The sequence below is a fragment of the Podarcis gaigeae genome, assembly GCF_964106915.1.
Source record: "Podarcis gaigeae genome assembly, chromosome: 1".
Lineage (NCBI taxonomy): Eukaryota > Metazoa > Chordata > Lepidosauria > Squamata > Lacertidae > Podarcis > Podarcis gaigeae.
Genome location: NC_139678.1, coordinates 83,575,131 through 83,593,291, shown reverse-complemented (window position 1 = coordinate 83,593,291; position 18,161 = coordinate 83,575,131). Strand labels below are relative to the sequence as shown.

General features: G+C 42.2%; 1 protein-coding gene across 3 annotated transcripts in view; it reads right to left on the bottom strand.

The window, feature by feature from the left end:
* The window catches only part of KDM2A (lysine demethylase 2A), a 54,913-nt gene that overhangs the window by 30,041 nt on the left and 6,711 nt on the right, over positions 1–18,161 (bottom strand). For all 3 annotated transcript variants that reach the window (XM_083701038.1, XM_083701037.1, XM_083701036.1), the window contains exons 4-7: positions 6,794–6,932; positions 4,938–5,016; positions 1,613–1,659; positions 1,137–1,315 (exon numbers count right to left, since the gene is read on the bottom strand). In XM_083701038.1, the coding sequence (XP_083557164.1) occupies positions 1,137–1,315; positions 1,613–1,659; positions 4,938–5,016; positions 6,794–6,932 (444 nt within the window). The remainder of the gene's footprint in view (positions 1–1,136; positions 1,316–1,612; positions 1,660–4,937; positions 5,017–6,793; positions 6,933–18,161) is intronic.

The window sequence follows — 18,161 nt, the reverse complement described above, 5'->3', positions numbered from 1 at the left end:
GACTGAATTGGTCAGAGGCGTGGTAAATGCATCTTTGCATGATGGGAATGGTGCTGCAAGAGCATGGCTTGTGGCGATTTTGTAAAACGGCTTCTGCAGATTTATTTCCACTTGTGTACGATGTCTATCCAATGTTTCATTCCAAGCAGTGTATTCTATGTCACCCAAGTTGCAATTGCCATCAGCAATAACTTTCCTATGGAAGTTTATTACAAAGTCTAGACTACAACCATGACTAGAAGATGGAATCATGGTGAATGGCCTTGCATCTAAGTAGTTATTCAGGAATGAAAAGTTCTGCTCCAGCTGCCCTTAATGTTTACATGTTTGTAAGAATCCATACCATTCTAAAAATAATAAGCCATTTCCCTCACATTTGCTAACTGCATAACTATGACTTACTCAAGGAGCTTGGTTTGCTTTCCCTTCTTCACATCAGAAAACCTGCAACATTTATACTTAATTAGGGCAGCTAGCTGAGATACTGCTAAACACTAATTTGTATTTAAATGTGTAAGCCCTTGCAAGAACCTGTGCACTGATAGCATGCAGCTTTAAAATGTTGAAAATGACTACGCAGAACTACATTAGCCAATGTATACAGAACTTTGCTACTGAGCTAATGAAGGGACAAGATTCAAGTAATTAAGGCTTGGCTAGAAATTAGCCAGCACTACTTGAATTCTTCTCACAAAATTCACACTACTATAAAGTATCATCCTTAAAGTTAACTTAACGCTGCCACATAGATGATTCATACTACACAAACTTAACTTCACTCACCACCACTGTAAACAGCGTCTTTATTTCTCACTAGCACTAATGATTTTATTGAAAGTATGTGTTACATCTTGGATTCCTCTCTTATATTGATGGCTATTGGTAAATATGAGAATCTAAGTCACCCTATATGATTATGAGTATTTGAAGTGTAGTGTTACAGGTACATTTAGTTAGGAACCAGAAGGTATCTGTAAAAACTAATTGGCATCAATCAGCTGACTGGAATTTACCCAAATGGATGTGAAATAATTCCCTTCTTCAAACAATTCAAATTAAAACTTATGAAGCCCCATATCTATTCAAATGAAATGGAAAAAGCAGGGTATGTTGGCAGGGCAAGGGTCTCTGCTTACTGTATTTGGCCTCTGCACCAGGTTCTCGAGCCGTGTGTGGCTGAATTCCAGGCTGATGACATTATACAGCTTCTCTCGCTCCTCCTCTCGAGTTTCATAATAGCGTGCCCACTGTGCCATGGTCATCTCAATATCCCTTTGTGTGTTTACATCCATGACGTCCACCATCCTTCGACTCCCTATCAGGACACAGAAATATGTGGCTACTTGGGCTAGAAATTGTAGTAGGAAAGGTGGGAGGGACACCAGAGTATAGAAAAAAGATTAAAGAATGTATGGGAGGACAGGGTATAGGTTATCCGCTCAAAGCCCCCTGATTTTGAAGAAGTTTCAGCTATTTTCCCACAAAGTCAGGGTTTTTTTAAATAAAAAAAATATGTGTAATGAAAACCAAATTCCATGTCAGATTTCAAATTGTTCATATGTTACACACAGCCGATACTCTGAGCTACTAAAAAACAGGAGTGCATAATTACCTACGTAGAGTCGTACATCATTCACACTGAAGTCTGGATCTGGCATCCTGTAAAATGAAAAAAAAAAATAATTAATGCAATAATCACCCAATAGCCCTTCACCATGCAATTTTATCCTGGGCACTTCAGACACAAACTACAAAAACTTCATAGGTTTGCTTCAGCCTTCAAAGAGTAAATGTGGAAACATACAAATCCTGTGCCCCCATCTTCGTTTGCTGTCACTGCAAGTGTGGCTCACTTTCTAAAGGGCAATAATTCTCAAGCAGACAGATGGGAGAGAGTGTTATACTTACTGCCTAACATGGTCTTAGCCAGTTCTAGGGCTTCTTTTCTCCAGCTATAGGTGCAGCTGTTTTGGTACTGCTCTAAACTGAAAAGAAAGTGCCAGCTGCAGCCCCTCCCTGATAGCCTGTCCTCAATCTGTCCACTGGCTAGCAACCTACAGATTAGACTACTGGAATGGGCTACACAAGGGCTGGACCTCTGACTGGGAACAGTTGGTGGGAACATCTCTCACAGGTGATTAAACATCTTTGGTGGTTATTGGTCCATTTCCAAGCAGAATTTAGAGTACTAGAACATACCATATTTTTCACTCTATAGGACACACTTTTTCTCCTTCAAAAATGAAGGGGAAATGTGAGTGCGTCCTATGGAGCGAAGACGCCATAGCCGCGCGACCCTCTCCTGGCTGGAGAGGTGACGCGCGGCTATGGCAGGAGCCTCTTAAGCCGCGCACCACCTCTCCAGCCGGGAGAGCGCGCGCGGGGCTAAAGAAGCCATAGAAGCTTTCCGCTGCTCCCCGACCTGCTCTTTGGGGCTGGTGGTGGGCTTCCCCCCGCCAGCCCCAAAGAGCAGGTCGAAAGGAACCTGAAGCCTGGAGAGCGAGAGGGGTCGGTGTGCACCTCTCGCTCTCCAGGCTTCCAAGGTGCCGCCTGAAGGCGACTGAATGCACCTTAAACGGCACCTTGTTTTAGAGGGGGAAAACAAGAGGGGGGAAATTCTCCCCCTCTCTGCGCAGCGCCTCCTGCCGCTTCGCTGAAGGGGTGCTGGGCAGAGAGGGGGAGATTTTTTTTTTCTTGTTCTCCCCCCTCTAAAACAAGGTGCGTCCTATGGTGCGAAAAGTACGGTACCTTTAAAGCCCCACATGGGTTAATTCCCTAGATACACATACCTTCACATAACCCTGCCCAAGAACTGCTGTCTGGCTCTCCTAAACAGAGGCAAGGCGAGTGGTATCTGAGAGGACCTTCTTGTGGCAACCAAGCTGTGGAATTCTCACCAAGTAGGTTTGCCTGGTGCATATTTTGCTGTTGTTCAGACACCAGAACTTTTACTTTTCCCCAGGGTTTTAAACTGAGATTTTATTTTTCTGCCATCTTTACTCAGTGTTTTATCTGCAGTTTCCCCACACTATTGTGTGCATTTTATTGTTTTAACTCCTTGTAGGTAGCCACTGTAAGTAGCAGTAGTATTTTATATTGGACAGCAGTGTGTATATATGTAATTAAAAAACACCTTTGCAGATGGAAAATTGCTGCAGCCATGCCAGCGTCAGTGCAAGGCAGGCTGGCATGTTTGTACCAATTACTTGTGCCAGATTATCTTGGGAGGAAAATGAAGCAAGGAAGGTGCTTGTGGTTCATGGTATCAGTTGTGTTTTAGAAATGCTGTTAGCCACTTTGAGGACTCTAAATCTAATGAATGGACTCATAAGGACTAATGAGGACTCATAAATCTAAATGAATGAATGTTCTTTGAAAGCAGAACAAACCATGGCTGTATTCTGTCCCATGATTAAAGAAGCAAGAGGAACACTTTGGGCCCACAGCTTAAGTCAGTGGTTTTCAACCAGTGTGCTGTGGCACCCTGGGGTGCCTTGAATGATAGTCAGCAGTGCTGTGGGCAACACTAGCCTCTGTCCCTCTTTCCTTCCCTCCTTGCATCTCTGCCTCTCAGAGGCTTGCACAGCTGTTTGTTACAGCAGCCCTGGCTACAAGCTCCTCTGGCAAATGGGGCCTGTGGGGCTAGCCAGGGGGTGCTTCCCAGGCCCCTGTGGGGCAGTGTGAGGAGGCACCTCTCTTTGGGGAAGTGGTGGGGGCAGCTCAGAGACCAGAGGCAGCAGCAGCAGCTGCCCCTGTAACTCCCAAGGAGATGGGAGAGAAGGCTGAGGGAACATTCCACAAGGGAGGGTGTTTGAAAAAGGGTGAGAGGCTCCCAGCTCCGCAGGCAAGGGGTGACATAACTGGGTTCCTGAGCCCCACAGGGGTGCTGCAGAAAGAATGTAGCTGGTCAAGGGAGCCATGGACCAAAAAAGGTTGAAAACCTCTGGCTTAAGTCCCTATGGAAGGTACACCTTCGGAAGACTCACTATGCATGCTGCGAGTCAAGGACCTTGCTGCACTATCTTTCAGTGAGTCAGAAGATTATTACTGTAGTGGGTATGAAACAAGGTTGAAAATGCCAGCAAACAGGACTGGATACAATATGACTGCAGCTTCTGAGATTCAATATTTAACCCACTGGCTGGGATGGAATCCTGAATTTGAATTAGAAGCTTCTGTACAGCTATATAGGAGACACATTCTGGGAAATTTGCTGCTTACTGAGGTCAAGCTCTGCACACAAGGGACTGCTCTGAGGTAGGCTGGTACCCCACTGCTTTTTGCAGTGCTGGTCGTGCTGGCTTCTTCCCTCTCACTTTCCTCCTCCCTTCCTTCTCATACATTTTTAAATTTTATTTTTCTTTGCTGCTGCATTTGCAGTGCCAGCAGTTTCTCCACCCCCTTCCTATTTTGTTCAGATGAAGAGCTGTGGGTTTTTTTTTTGGGGGGGGGGCTTTTTCAGAGTGAGGCCTTCTGAGCAAGATTGCCAGGAGACTACTTGAGCTCAGTTTGTGTTGTCATCTAGAAAGACAGTTTTAAACTTAGGTTTTGATTTTTGTTCTAAAGTTACAAGCAACTTTACATTTCCCCCCAAATTTTAAAACAGCCACTGCCGCCAGCTGATGTAGGTGTCAGGCATTCTTCTGGCCACAACACCCAGAAGGCCTCACACCTTCATCCTTTCTCAGAGAAAGGCAAGGCAGGGAAGATGTGGCAGAAGAGGTGGTAAAGAGCCATGCTGGGTTGGCAGCTGGCTGCCCAAGCCAATAATTAATCAAATAAGGGGCCTGTGAGATGCCAATTAGCTATCCCTTGTGCCCACTGCCTGAGGCAATTGTCCCATTATACCTCATCATTTCACCAGTCCCGATTAGGGTTACTTTACTGGCATCAGTGAACAACTTAACTAATGGCAAACACTTTGCATCAACACTCACTTTATTCCAAGTCCATCACAATTTTTGAAGATCAATGGATCTCTTAAGCCACCACGCTGAATATATTCCACATTGAAGTCTATCGGGAGGAGAGAAGACAACATTTGTTAAGAGAGGCTAGCAGCTGACAAGAAGGTACTGGGAAAAAGCTGTATTTTAAAAGGGGAGACAAAGTATAAAGGATGCTAGTGACACTGTCCAGAGCTATTCACTTGCAACCACATGACCCTTAATTTGGCAGACATCTATGAGTATTCAGATTCATGCATACATATATAATACTGGTTAATCAAAGGGTTGAGATTGACACAAAAACCTTTATGTTGATTCTCCGCCCAAATTATCCACTCTAGCTTTCAGATGGTCTTATGCAAGGATTTCGGCCAATTGCTACTTCAAAGTTGAAAGGCAAAACAGTATTCCAATCCTTCTCTATTCCCTTGCTCATTCACTTAAAGGCATTTCAATCAGCTGCGTTCCAAAGTGGTACACTTCCAAGGAGAAGATTCAGAACTATTCCAAATCTTGGCTCCTATCTACAGCCGAGGAACTGACCAATTAAAAAAAAACAGAAAACATTTTTGTACAGAATTTCCCACAGTAATGCAAGTCATTAAGTGATAGCTGATGCTATTTTTCAAGGACAACATTGTCCAGCAGGTGCCTCAAGAAGGGACAACAAAGGAGATGCACAAGTAGTAAAAATGCAAAATTAGGTGCAATTAATTCTCCCAGAGTTAAGTCCTCTTGGGTTCAGAAAGGGACATTTCTAGTTCTAAAAAGCTTTTCCTTCTATATGCCATCCTCCCCTTCTACATTCACTATGCAGCCCATTCACAGGTAACCTACTGAACACAAAAAGTTTTAAACACTCACATGAATCAAATGTTCCTCAACCCCAGGGGAATCCACCTTGTATGCAGAACTGTCTTGTCTGTGGGTGGCCCCATTTTGCTGTCTGGATAGAGGTCCCATGACTAAGCCCAATATTAGAAAGGATCACAATGGGTCCGTCACAGAAAGATGCATAAAAAATGGTATCATTGCCTTTGGCTGGCCACAGTTCCTTGTGAAAATAACATCTGTACCCTACACTGCAGTGGTGGGCACAATGTCAGTAAGGATCACAAGGTATACTACTGACAGACCTCTAGGAGACCACCAGCTTCCTGCTCCCAGAATCCGAACTACATATATCTATAGTTTTTCATTTAGATGCTAAATAGCTAGCAGATTTTCCCCAAGCCACCTTATTAATATCACATAATAATCAGGATCACCATTTAGTATGGATAGTGTGTTTCAGAAGTACCTATATTTCTGGTTACTGTGAGAATAAGGGACAACAATAAATGTTTCTTAAAGGGCATTGTCTTTTTACAATATAATCTTGAATATAGGACTTTTGCCTGTGGCTGACATGACTGTGGCTCCTGTTTCCTACCTGGAACCCTAAAAATTGTGATTTATTTCATAAGGCACTCTTATATTTCAAATAATGAAATGCAACTACAATAAAAGTTCTTAAAATGCATTTTTGTAATTGTTCTTCATGCTGGGCAGGCCACTGAGTTCTGCTTAAAAACAAGATAACACAAGTCTAAAGGAAGTCCACCTCACTGTATTGCCATGCTTTAGTGTGAAACATGAGAGGTAGAACAACTTATTTTCAAATACTCTATGCAATCATGATGAATATCAATTTGGTTCTTTTAAAATAGGAAGCTGGAGTTCCAATACACATGGTGCTTAAGCACATCTAGAGAGTCAAAACACACTTGTTGCTTATTACTGCAATAGAAAAAAGAGCTCACAGACACCTGAATCTTAGAAAGGTAGCTTGGCATGATGCTTACCTTTGCCTTCCATGAAGACCACAAAATCAGCATTAAATTTGTTGGTGGTAAGTTTCTCTTCGAGGTCAAATGTTCGTTTCCCCTCAATTTCATCATCTGAGATACCATCATCCTCATAACGTCGTCTCATAGCACCACGCTGTGGAAATAGTGACAGGTGAGAACTGGAGGAGCCATTGTCTTGAACCCAACATCTAGATGGCAGCAAGTTTCCTGAGATATGCAATATACATGCACAACATATGCTTGCATGTTCTTCTTGAGCATAGGTGATTAAACCAATACAACCTTCCATACAGAGATCCTGTTTACAATTATATCAGTTTTAAAAAACGTACAATTACTTATCTGAATGCTCTTTCCATGTGACTTCATATTGATGTTGAATGATAGTCCTTTCCCACTACTAGAGTGGGCCAATGGCTATGTCTCAAGTTCCACCCTGATGCATGGCTCTCTGCTTTACCATTATCTACATATTAATGTGGAGGCCTGAAATGGAAGTCTACATACATCGTGTTCCCTGCCTCAGATGTCCATGCTAATGTGTGGACAGAGAAGGTAGGGTCAAAATAAGCCATGTGTCATCCAGAGGAAAGGTGGCACAGCCCTTTTATTCACACAATGCGCCTTCGAGGAAAGCATGATGGGGGCTAATGGCAACACAAGATGGTAACATCCTGGTATCATACTTCCTGCTCATATCTACAGATTTTTGATAGTTCCAAAGAAATTGGATTCTTTCTTTATTTCCCTTAAATTCTGCAAACACTGTACCAGAATATGGTGGCCCCCTAAGATGTACAGGGTGAGTCTTTTAAAAGAGGCCCCGAGGAACATGTGTACTCTGTATTCATGGGGCCTCTTTTAAAGGACTCACCCTGTATTAACCAATTGCATTTCTGGAAGCACATCATTAGCTAAGTGTACCAAATCAAGCTCGGACCTGAGAATGTAGTAAAACGAAAATTAACTATAATCCAGAAATGCCTATGTTTGCGATGAAGTCAGTCTGTTGCAGGGATGAGAAACTTATGGATCTTTAGGTTATGATGGATTACAACTCCCATCATCCCTGATCCTTGGTCATGCTGGCAGGGACTGATGGAAGTTGAGTCCAACAAAATCTGGAGTGCCACAGCTTCTCCACCCAAGTCTATTGTCTTAGGAAGATTTGAGACACGGAAATAATTTGAGCAAGTTTTGGATGAGGGTTTCCTGAAGAGGGCCTCATTTGTGTGAAGGTACAAACACTTCAACTGAAGCCGTTTATTTCCTGCAAATACTCAGTCTGGACTCAACTCTGTAATATTAAAAAACAAGTGACTAAGTTAAGTCATAGCTCCTCTTTCTGATATACCCAGCCTAAGCCATACTCCTGCTGAAACACTGCCTTAGGCACTACCTTCCTTCCAGCAGTGCTAAACAGATACTTTACTATGTCAGCCTTGTCCATATAGGTATGTTTCCTTATTTCTCTCTTTTTTTCAAGTTGGGCTGTAAAAGGATTTGCTCAGTACGGTATTATGTTGCTACTGGACCCCCTAGTGGCCACATTTATCCACAGTGGCTGTACAGTGGTACCTCTAGTTACGAACTTAATTCGTTCCGGAGGTCCATTCTTAACATGAAACCGTTCTTAACTAGAGGAGTGCTTTTGCTAATGGGGCCTCTTGCTGCCGCTGGCACACAATTTCCGTTCTCATCCTGGGGCAAATTTCTCAATTCAAGGTAACTCTTCCAGGTTAGCAGAGTTTGTAACCTGAAGCGTTTTAATCAAGGTACCACTGCATTTCACATTGCAGTCACCTAGTTTTCCCTGAAACTATAAAAGCTCAACATATTATATATTAACCAAAAGGCTAATATTCCTTGGATTCTAAAGTCCAAATTAATGGGAAAATGTAGCCATCCTGGGCAACTGGTTATTTGCACACTTGTGTTTAAATGAGCATGGATCTATTTAAATATGAATTTATATCTCCTGCAGGATTTATCAGCTTGTTAAATCATGTTTCTAATATTACCACACACAAATTTTATTTATTATATTTATTATATACCACCTTTCCCTCCAAGGTGGTGTACATGGTTCTCCCCATTTTATCATCACAACTCTTTGAGATAGGTTAGGCTGAGGGACAGTGATTGGCGGTAGATCACTCAATGAGATTCGTGGTTAAGTAGGGATTCAAACCCTGATCTCCTAGGACAATGGGCATAGTCCAAACCTAATAGATACCCCTCACTGGTTCTCATGATAAACACCTTGAAATGAAACTTTTTGGACGTTTTCCAGATAAAACCAGGATTAGTAATTTCACATGGCAAGAGATAAAGAGGTTGAAGCTACTTCTGTGCATAAAAAACAAAAGTAGCTGTGATGGTCTAGATGGGGGTGCAGACACGTGGTGGAGCGGCAGAGGTGGAGAGAAGGCATCTCTCACCCCGCACTGCTGGTCACTTAAAGGCTGCCTTCCCTCATTTGGGCGGCAGCCCCAAGTGACTTCTGGGCAGTAGTCCCGAGTAAGGGCAGGTCTATTTACTTATTTATGACCTGCGTAAGCACAGTCACACATGAGTGGGATACATGTAAGCCCCCCCCCCCATTTTCTTACAGGATGGGGAAGTCATTCCAGTTTGAAAATCTACACAGACCAGTGCTAGAAACAGATATATGAAAGCTAGGAGCTAAATGGCACCTTAAAGCTAGGTTATGGGTGCAACAATAGAACGTCTAGGCGTGCCTTTTTATAACAAGAATACAAGCTGAAAATGAATAAACTGCAGCTAAAATATTATGTTCATTTTTCACATGGTCTAGTCCTTCCCCTACCCACCCCCATAATATTCTTAAGAGGGTTTCTTCTCCAGTCTTCAGAGAGTAGCTAGAAGTGAGGAGGCAGAAAAGGGTCCTCCTTTCCTTCCACTCTGCAGTTTTAATCTGAAATCTTGGGCACAGTACTGCACCCAGAGCTCAGAAACTGTACACCATTAATGATTCCCTGTCGCAAAATGCACCTAGAACAATGAGAGTTTCAAACACTCACACAGACATATCTGAAGACTGAACCAGGTACTGAGGTATTTAGCAATTCTGGCCCAGAAAAGAATTGGTCAGCTCATTCTATTTTGACAGAATTAACTGTGTCTATCTAGTATACTGCTGAGCTAAATTTCTCCTGCAGGGGAAAACTGACTAACTCCTCTGTTGCATCATCAGTTCAATTATAAACTTGCTAGGCTATTTTGAAAGAGCTGGAAATGGAAGGTTAGCAACTCAAAGCTGACCAGCCCATCCAGCTTCACGTCTCTGCAAGTCACTGAGGTGAATGACTATTATTCAGCCAGAAAAAAATTGCTCCAAAAAATCCACTAAATACAAGATTGGATGCAAAAGATCTTTTGCAAATTGTTTTGCATAGTCAGACATTTACTGGTTTCACATACATGCAGTAATTTTAACAAAGCAAACAATGTGGAAACAAAAAAAAACAAAACAAGTTACAAAGCCAAATAAGCAGTCACTCCCTTGCTTAGAAGCTACGCAGGAAATGACATGGCCATTTAAAAACTGACTTGTGAACTGTAGAAATATTAACAGTTTAATTTTAAAAAGAGACTACAGGTCCCAGTATCGCCTGTCTCCTGTGTCGCACACTGTCACTGATAGCATCAAGCTTAGCTTATTGTGGCATTGAGATGCAGTGGTGGGCAAAGCTTCATCTCCCAGTTTTCTGCTCTTAAGAGCATAAGAAGCCCATTGCGAAAAGCTGACAAACTACACTACACGCTTAATTTCAAGTTTATCCTATTTACGGATTCTCCATACTAAATGAGGCAAAGGATACACTTGTTTGCCTGCAAACCTCTTGGTATGCCATCAAATGCTTCACCTTCTACAGTGCTTTGTATATACACAAAGTGAGACAGTCAGAAGATCGACTGACTTGCCCCATTCTACTGATGGGTACATTCCTTATGATCAAAATGCTTTTACAACTTTTCTGCCTTCTTGGGACCCAAACAAGCAAAGTACTCTTAAAGAATAGAATGAAGTGGAAAGACCTCAGGTTCACATCCGATGCTGCTGTCCTATTAGCACAATCTTGCTTGCACAATCTTGCTTAGGCAACCCCCTGTGCAACTTCAAAATCTGCTCCAGAGGGTAGGAGGACCCTCCAGAGCAATTTTTGAGAGCATTGCAGGGAAAGGAGAGGAAGCTCTGTTGCATAAATAGACCTCTGTATACATAGAATCTAGAACTGTAGGGCTGGAAGAGACCCCAAGGCTCCTCTAGTCCAATCTCCTGCAATACATAGCATTCGAAACAACATACAGTCATACCTTGGGTTACAGACGCTTCAAGTTGCGTTTTTTTTTGGTTAGGGACTGCCGAAACCTGGAAGTACCGGAAAGGGTTACTTCTGGGTTGCACGGTTGCGCATGAGCAGAAGCGCTAAATCGTGCTTTGCACATGCGCAGAAGCACCGAATCGCAACCCACGCATGTGTAGATGTGCTGCTGCGGGTTGCGAACTCTGCGGGTTACAAACATGCATCCCACACGGATCACGTTCGCAACCCGAGCGTCCACTGTATCTGTAAGAGTCGTACATACTAACCCAAATGACCCCTCACACATGCTTCAGTTACTTCAGAACCTATGTCAGGATTACCAGGATAAATAACATATAATCTGTGTGTGTGTGTGTGTGCGTGCGCGCGCGCGCACACACACACACACACACATATATATCCATGTTATATCCCTATATTACCCTTGACATAGAGAGTAATATGGCACACGCAACCTAAAGCTAGAAATTACACGCCTATATTAAGACACTAGTAAGGAAGCAGTTTTCCTAAGAGAAGTTAACTGAAGGCTTACCAAACATTTTCACTGCTTGTCTTGACTTTAATAAACACCTGCATGTCATTTCTGCATTCAAGACCTGTTCCTGATTAGGTCTGATACAGTTTAAGCAGCATTCATGCCACATTCTTGGGTCAGACTATCATCTTAGCTGCCAGCTTTCACACCTAGATAAAATAACAGGTGGCTAATTGAGCAGACCTGTTTAGTATACAATAACCACCAGTAATTAACTAAGCTTGAATACTGTCTAGGGCTTCAAGACAGACAGCATGACCCGAAAATGAATGCTTCTACTGACAAAATTGTTCATTCCAAAAACTATCAAGTGCACCAGAATACCATGGAATTGACAGGCCTATCTTAAAAAGGAAATTAAAACCCATGACATTTCCCCATGACAGTTCAATGCTTTCAAATAAGACATGAGACATTGATTTTGCAAAGTGACCAATGTATGGAATCCTCTGTAAGTGAGACTAGCACAGTGTCCTGGCATTGGTCAAGGTAAATATCATATTTTTTACCTATTTATGGAAGTAGAAATCTTTGTTGCAGACACCACATCAAACTGCCTAGCATACATGAAGAGTTCAGAACTCTGCTTGGATGATTCAAACAGCATTCCTCAGCACTTTTCTGTTCACTCCATTTTCTACTGAACCTTCCTCCCCCAAATCCTTAGGTTAAGATAAGATCAGTAAAGTTTTCCAATTGTGTTCTGCTTCCAGAAAGCCCACAAACGTATTTCATTACATTAGTATGGTTTTTGCATCCTTTAAGCCCAAGCTTTTAATCAAGAATTTCGAAGTCATCTTGGTTTTGTCAAGATCTTGCAGATTCCTTAGAGATTCAAAGAATCCCTGGATAGAGAACATTTCCTTTTTTGCTATGTGGGTGCATGTTGTTGCTGTAGAAACATAACTGGATGTAAACAAGAGACCTTTAACTAAGATCTACTTTCAGCATCACACCTGAGAAAGTTTTACAAGGAGGTCCAAAAGGCAGGGGATGCATTGGATTTCATCTGGTTTCGTCCTTTGAGAAATTTCCCCAAATTAAAAGTATACAGGAACACACACATTAAGCACTCAAATCGTCTATGCTTCCACATTTCTAGATCTGACCTGGGTTGTGGGCGCCAAAACAGAATGTCTAGTTGCCACTGGGTGGGTGTGTCAGCAACCCTTTTTAGTTATTATTTTGATAAGCGTGAACTAATATGCAGTTTACATAAGTGACACATTGTTAATATCACATTTTAGCAGAAATTGTTAATACATGTTTAATTTCGTTTTTACAATAAAAATATTTGTACCAAACTTCAGTTTTCAACACACTCTACTCTTCATTATTATTAAACTCCTTAACAAACTCCTTACCTCCTTTATTGTCTATCCTTAACATATACGTTGAGGCTTCAAAGCACATATATTTCAGTAATCTTTGAGTGCCAACCTCGTACAAATGACACCCGGACTTGTGGAGGAGATAGCAAATGGAGAATCTTTAGGTGCAAAATGCACCTGGCGCCCTGCTAATTATGAACCTTGAGTATAAAAGATGACATTCAGCAAGAAGACTAGATGTTTTTTTAGTGCCATAAACTTTAGGGGGCAATCCAAACTCCATTTGCACTGGACTGGAGGTAAGGGAATTGGGTGGTATCCCTCTGCCGAGACCTGCCAGCCTTTGCCTGCAAAGTGCTGCCAGCATCACTTTGATGATGTGAGGTTTCTGGCTTTGTAGGTAGACAGAACTGCTGCTGCTGGGATCCCCATCAACAGCAACCAACAGAAAGCTCCAAAATGAGGCTACCAAGACAGCCACACTGCTGACACCAGGCCCAACTGCTGCACCAGTTCCATGCTGGCCCATTGATTTGCCTTCTGCCATGGCTGGTGTGTGCAACAGCGATTCAAATGCACCAGTGGTAGGTAATGTTGGTTCATTAAGCCCCTCCAGGCAGCTGTCAGTTTGGATTATGCCTTTAATTGATTAATAAATGCAAATATTCAACTCCTCATGTAATCTCAGATTATCATTTACCCACCGATTAAATGAAAGAACAGCAAAGGAAGTCTTGAAAAGTCTTCACCACTTTGACCAGCTGTTTGAGAAAACTTTATGGAAAAGAAACCTTTAGGTGGTTTCTCTTATATTTTGTATTTGATGCTAGCACATAATCTTTGTTTAAACACAAAAGTTCTATTGTTTCCATACTAAAAGCTTCAGGCAAGTAAAACTAGGACTCCTCAGCTGATAGAAAGTCAGTGGGTTGCATCCAGAGTGTCCCATTTGTGAAAGAGACTGAGATTCAAGAGAGGCGTTTGCTGAAGGAGAGAGGGTAACTTAAACTAATCCCCCTTTGCTCTTCAGATTGTTGTACCACCACTCACACTGTTCTTTTGAGGTTCCTTCAACCAAACTTTTCAGGGAGCATGAAGCAAAAATCAAATTTCCTCTTTCTCCAGTAGGAGTGTCCTATGAGTGGAGTTCTGCTCATTGGTTTTGTTACTGAACAGAAAATATTCTGCATTAGTAGTTTTTTATTCTAAAATATAAAGACACATATTTCTTTTCACAGCAGTGATTAGGGTTTTCCGAAAATTTTGAAGGACGTCAATATGTGAATGCAAACTAAATTAGCTACATTTACACTAACAGAAGAAAAAAAGGGTGGGGTCCTCAATCAGGGCAGCTGAATCTTTCAGATGGAAAGGCCTATGATCAAAGTTAAAGACATGTACAGTGGTGCCCCGCAAGACGAACGCCTCGCAAGACAAAAAATTTGCCGTTTTGGAGGCGCTTCGCAAAACGAATTTCCCTATGGGGTTGCTTCACAAGATGAAAAAATCTTGCGTCCCCCGGTGGGATTTTTTTTTTGCTTTTTTTGCCCTTTTCCTAAGCCGCTAAGCCGCTTATCAGCTGTTCCGCTGATAAGCCGCTTAACAGCTGATCGCTGGAAGCCGCTTGACAGCTCTAGCACTAATCCGCTAAGCTGTCAATGGGCTTGCTTCGCAAGACGAAAAAAACCGCTAGACGAAGAGAATCGCGGAACGGATTAATTTTGTCTTGCGAGGCACCACTGTAAGACCAGTACTTGTGACCTAGCAAGCTCTGCAAGGTCCACCAATGATTAATAAGAGACTGTATCAGTAATTAAAAATGAATACGTTCACTTCACCAGTGAAAGAGAATTTCCAATTCAGTTATCAAGTAGAAATGTAAAAGAAATACAAGACAATGCAGTCTCCTGCTTCTTCTATTCCACACAAAAATCTTTTGTATATAATGGAAAGGCCATAGCTCTATTTAGCTCAGTACTTTTAAACTTGACTGGCAGTTGGGTCTCAAAACCAATAGGCAGAAGATGTCTGCCTATTATCCCAAACATATATTCACTATTTCTCATCTTAGTAAGCTCAGAACTCTGACAATTGCAGTGTATGTGTGTGCGTGTGTGTGTGTGTGTGTGTGTGGCATGTCTCAGTGATGTTGAGTGCAAAATTTTCTATTTCTAAACAGCACTGTTTCAGAAAATTAGTACTGTAACGTGATTAATGCATACATTCCCAGTAAAGAAGATCCAAAGAAAAGAAAACAGAAAACCCAACCTCAAAAGTGTAACTTAGGCACAAAATTGGGTATGAAGTTTTTTTAAAAGGGGGTGGGGGGGTGGGGAGTGAATTGCCAGATGGACTGGATGGCTGACATTTGCCAAGTAGAGATCCTGTTGAAAGCCCCAGAAATATATATGACTGAGCACTAGAAATATACCACCTTCTATACTAAACTATACAGCGGGGTCCGTCATAGAGCTTCAGTATGCTGATGACAACGTTGTATGTGCAGAGGATGACCTCCAAACCATCCTAAATATCTTTGCAGAAGCTTACGAAAAGCTTGGCCTATCACTCAACATCCAAAAAACCAAAGTGCTGCACCAACAAGTACAAAATAACCCCTCTGCAGCACCACAAATTCAACTCAATGGTGTAACGTTGGAAAATGCTGATCACTTCTCCCACCTAGACAATTATCTTTCAACAAGGGCCAACATTGATGCTGAAATCCAGCATTGCCTGAACTCTGCGAGTGCAGCTTTCTCCTGATTGAAGTGCAGAGTATTTTAGGACCAGGACATTCACAGGGAAACCAAAATGCTTGTTTACAAACCTATTGTACTACCAACCTTACTATATGCTTGTGAAACATGGACCACTTATAAACACCATCTCCAACTCCTCGAAAGATTCCATCAACAGTGTCTCCAAAATTTTTTACACATCACTTGGGAAGACAGGCGAACTAATATCAGTGTACTGGAAGAAGTAAATATCACCAGTGTTGAAGCAATGATTCTTCAACATCAACTTGGTTGGAGTGGTCATGTTGTGCAGATGCCTGATGATCGTCTTCCAAAGCAACTACTATATTCCACACTTAAAAATGTAAAAGCGTAATGCTGGTAGTCAACAAAAGAGGTTTAAAGACTGTTTCAAGACAAATCTAAAAAAATGTAGTATAAACACTGACAAATGGGAAACACTGGCCTGCGAGCACTCCAGTTGGAGAACAGCCTTTAGGTGTCATGGGATTTGAAGACACTCAAACTCAGGACACAAGGGAGAAATGTGCTAAGAGGAAGGTACGCTTGGCAAATCCACACCGTGATCAACTCCCGCCCAGAAACCAATGTCCCCACTGTGGAAGGATGTGTGGATCCAAAATCGGCCTCAACAGTCACTTACGAACTCACTGTTCAAACTGTGTTTATGGAAGACAATCTTACTCGGCTACGACTGATCGTCAAAGAAGAAGAAGATGCAGCAGCAGGGACGTCCAACTGCGATCTACTCACAAAATAAAAAACTGGCAGTGATCTACCCCTTTTTGGGGGGTTCAGGTCAAAGTTGTTGAGGTTTTTGGGGGGAGGAAAGTCAAAATTGTTGAGCTTTTTAAGGGAGGAAAGTAAAAGTTTTTAGCCTTTTTTAAGAGGGGCAAGTTAAAAATATTGAGTTTACTTTTGGGGGATAAGGGAAAAAATCGCCCATGGTCAACCCAAACCTACCCGGTGGTCAACCGGTTAGACATCCCTGCTATACAGCTTGCGACTTAATTGTATAAAAATTCTAAGGATGAGGTAGGTCAGCTGTTTATATAAATCAGCCATATGATTTCTTTCTGGTGACAACACTGAAATTTATACATTTATTGACCATTAAGAAAGGCCCCTTGTGGATTGAAATGTGTCTGGCCTTCAGTATTATTGCTGGTCACATGAAGTTGAAGTTCAGACATCACTTTATATGGTTGTGTCCATTATTACTGCATTCTAGTAACTTTGTTTATATCTCTTATGCATATATTGTTGGAAAAATTAAATACATTCTTTATCTTTCCTTCTTTTACTTGCACAATTTTATCTCTTAGTCTACAATTCCAGTCAAATTGGCCAGCCAAAGTTGTAATTACCCTTTTTCAGGTGAAACATAGATAGCCAGCCATGTTGGTCTAATAAAAAGCACATATATAATGTTATACTTTTGCAGTCCCAAAGATTCAAGAGAATATGTTTGGCAGCAATTCAGAGAATTTGGAGTAGGGGAGGGGAACCTTTTTGATCCAGCAAGCTAGAGCCTTATGGGCCAACTTTGACATGTCAACAGGACAACCCATTGTGAAACCAAGTGGTTGATAGGTGGGGTGTCCCCCCAACCTCACATAGTGCTTCCCAAACACCCAACAGCCAGCTGGTTGGCAAGCACTTGGGATCCATTGAGCACAAAGCTTGCAAAGTGTTTTGTGCAGTGCTTCCCATGCATTGAGCATTGACCTGTCAAAGCTGCTTTCTGCAGACATCAGCTATGCTAGTCCAGCTGCATCTCTACCTGCCCCATAACTGATGCCACATTCAATGGCAGATGGGTGTTGTTTATAGAAAACGGCATCACTGGTAGGAACTGTGTTGGGTCATATATGGTCCATGGGCCAAAGATATCCTTAACCTGGTTTGGAGAGATAAAAAGCATGAGCTTTTGGGGGGAGGGGGGCAGGGGAAGAAAAATCACAAGGTTGGTGGGGAGGCATGGACACGTGACCAGAAAAACAAGTAGAGACATTTAGTAAGAATACTATAATCCATTCCATATAAAAACCAATTTCACATACTCAAAACAAAATTGGTTCCAAGGCCAAACATGTTGAGCAAACCAAAGTTGGATTATATAGGTTTCTTTCTACTACAGTGGTACCTCGTGTTACATACCTACTCCGTTCTGGACGTCCGTTCGTAACAGGAAACTGCTCGTAACATGATTTCTCTAATGGCGCCTCCCACTGCTGCCACGCAGCTGGAGCGCGACTTCCTCTCACATCCCGGGGCAAAGGTCGCAACAAGGGGCATCTACTTCCAGGTTAGCAGAGTGCGTAACCCGCAGCATTCGTAAGGGGGACGGTATGTAATACGAGGTACCACTGTATTATC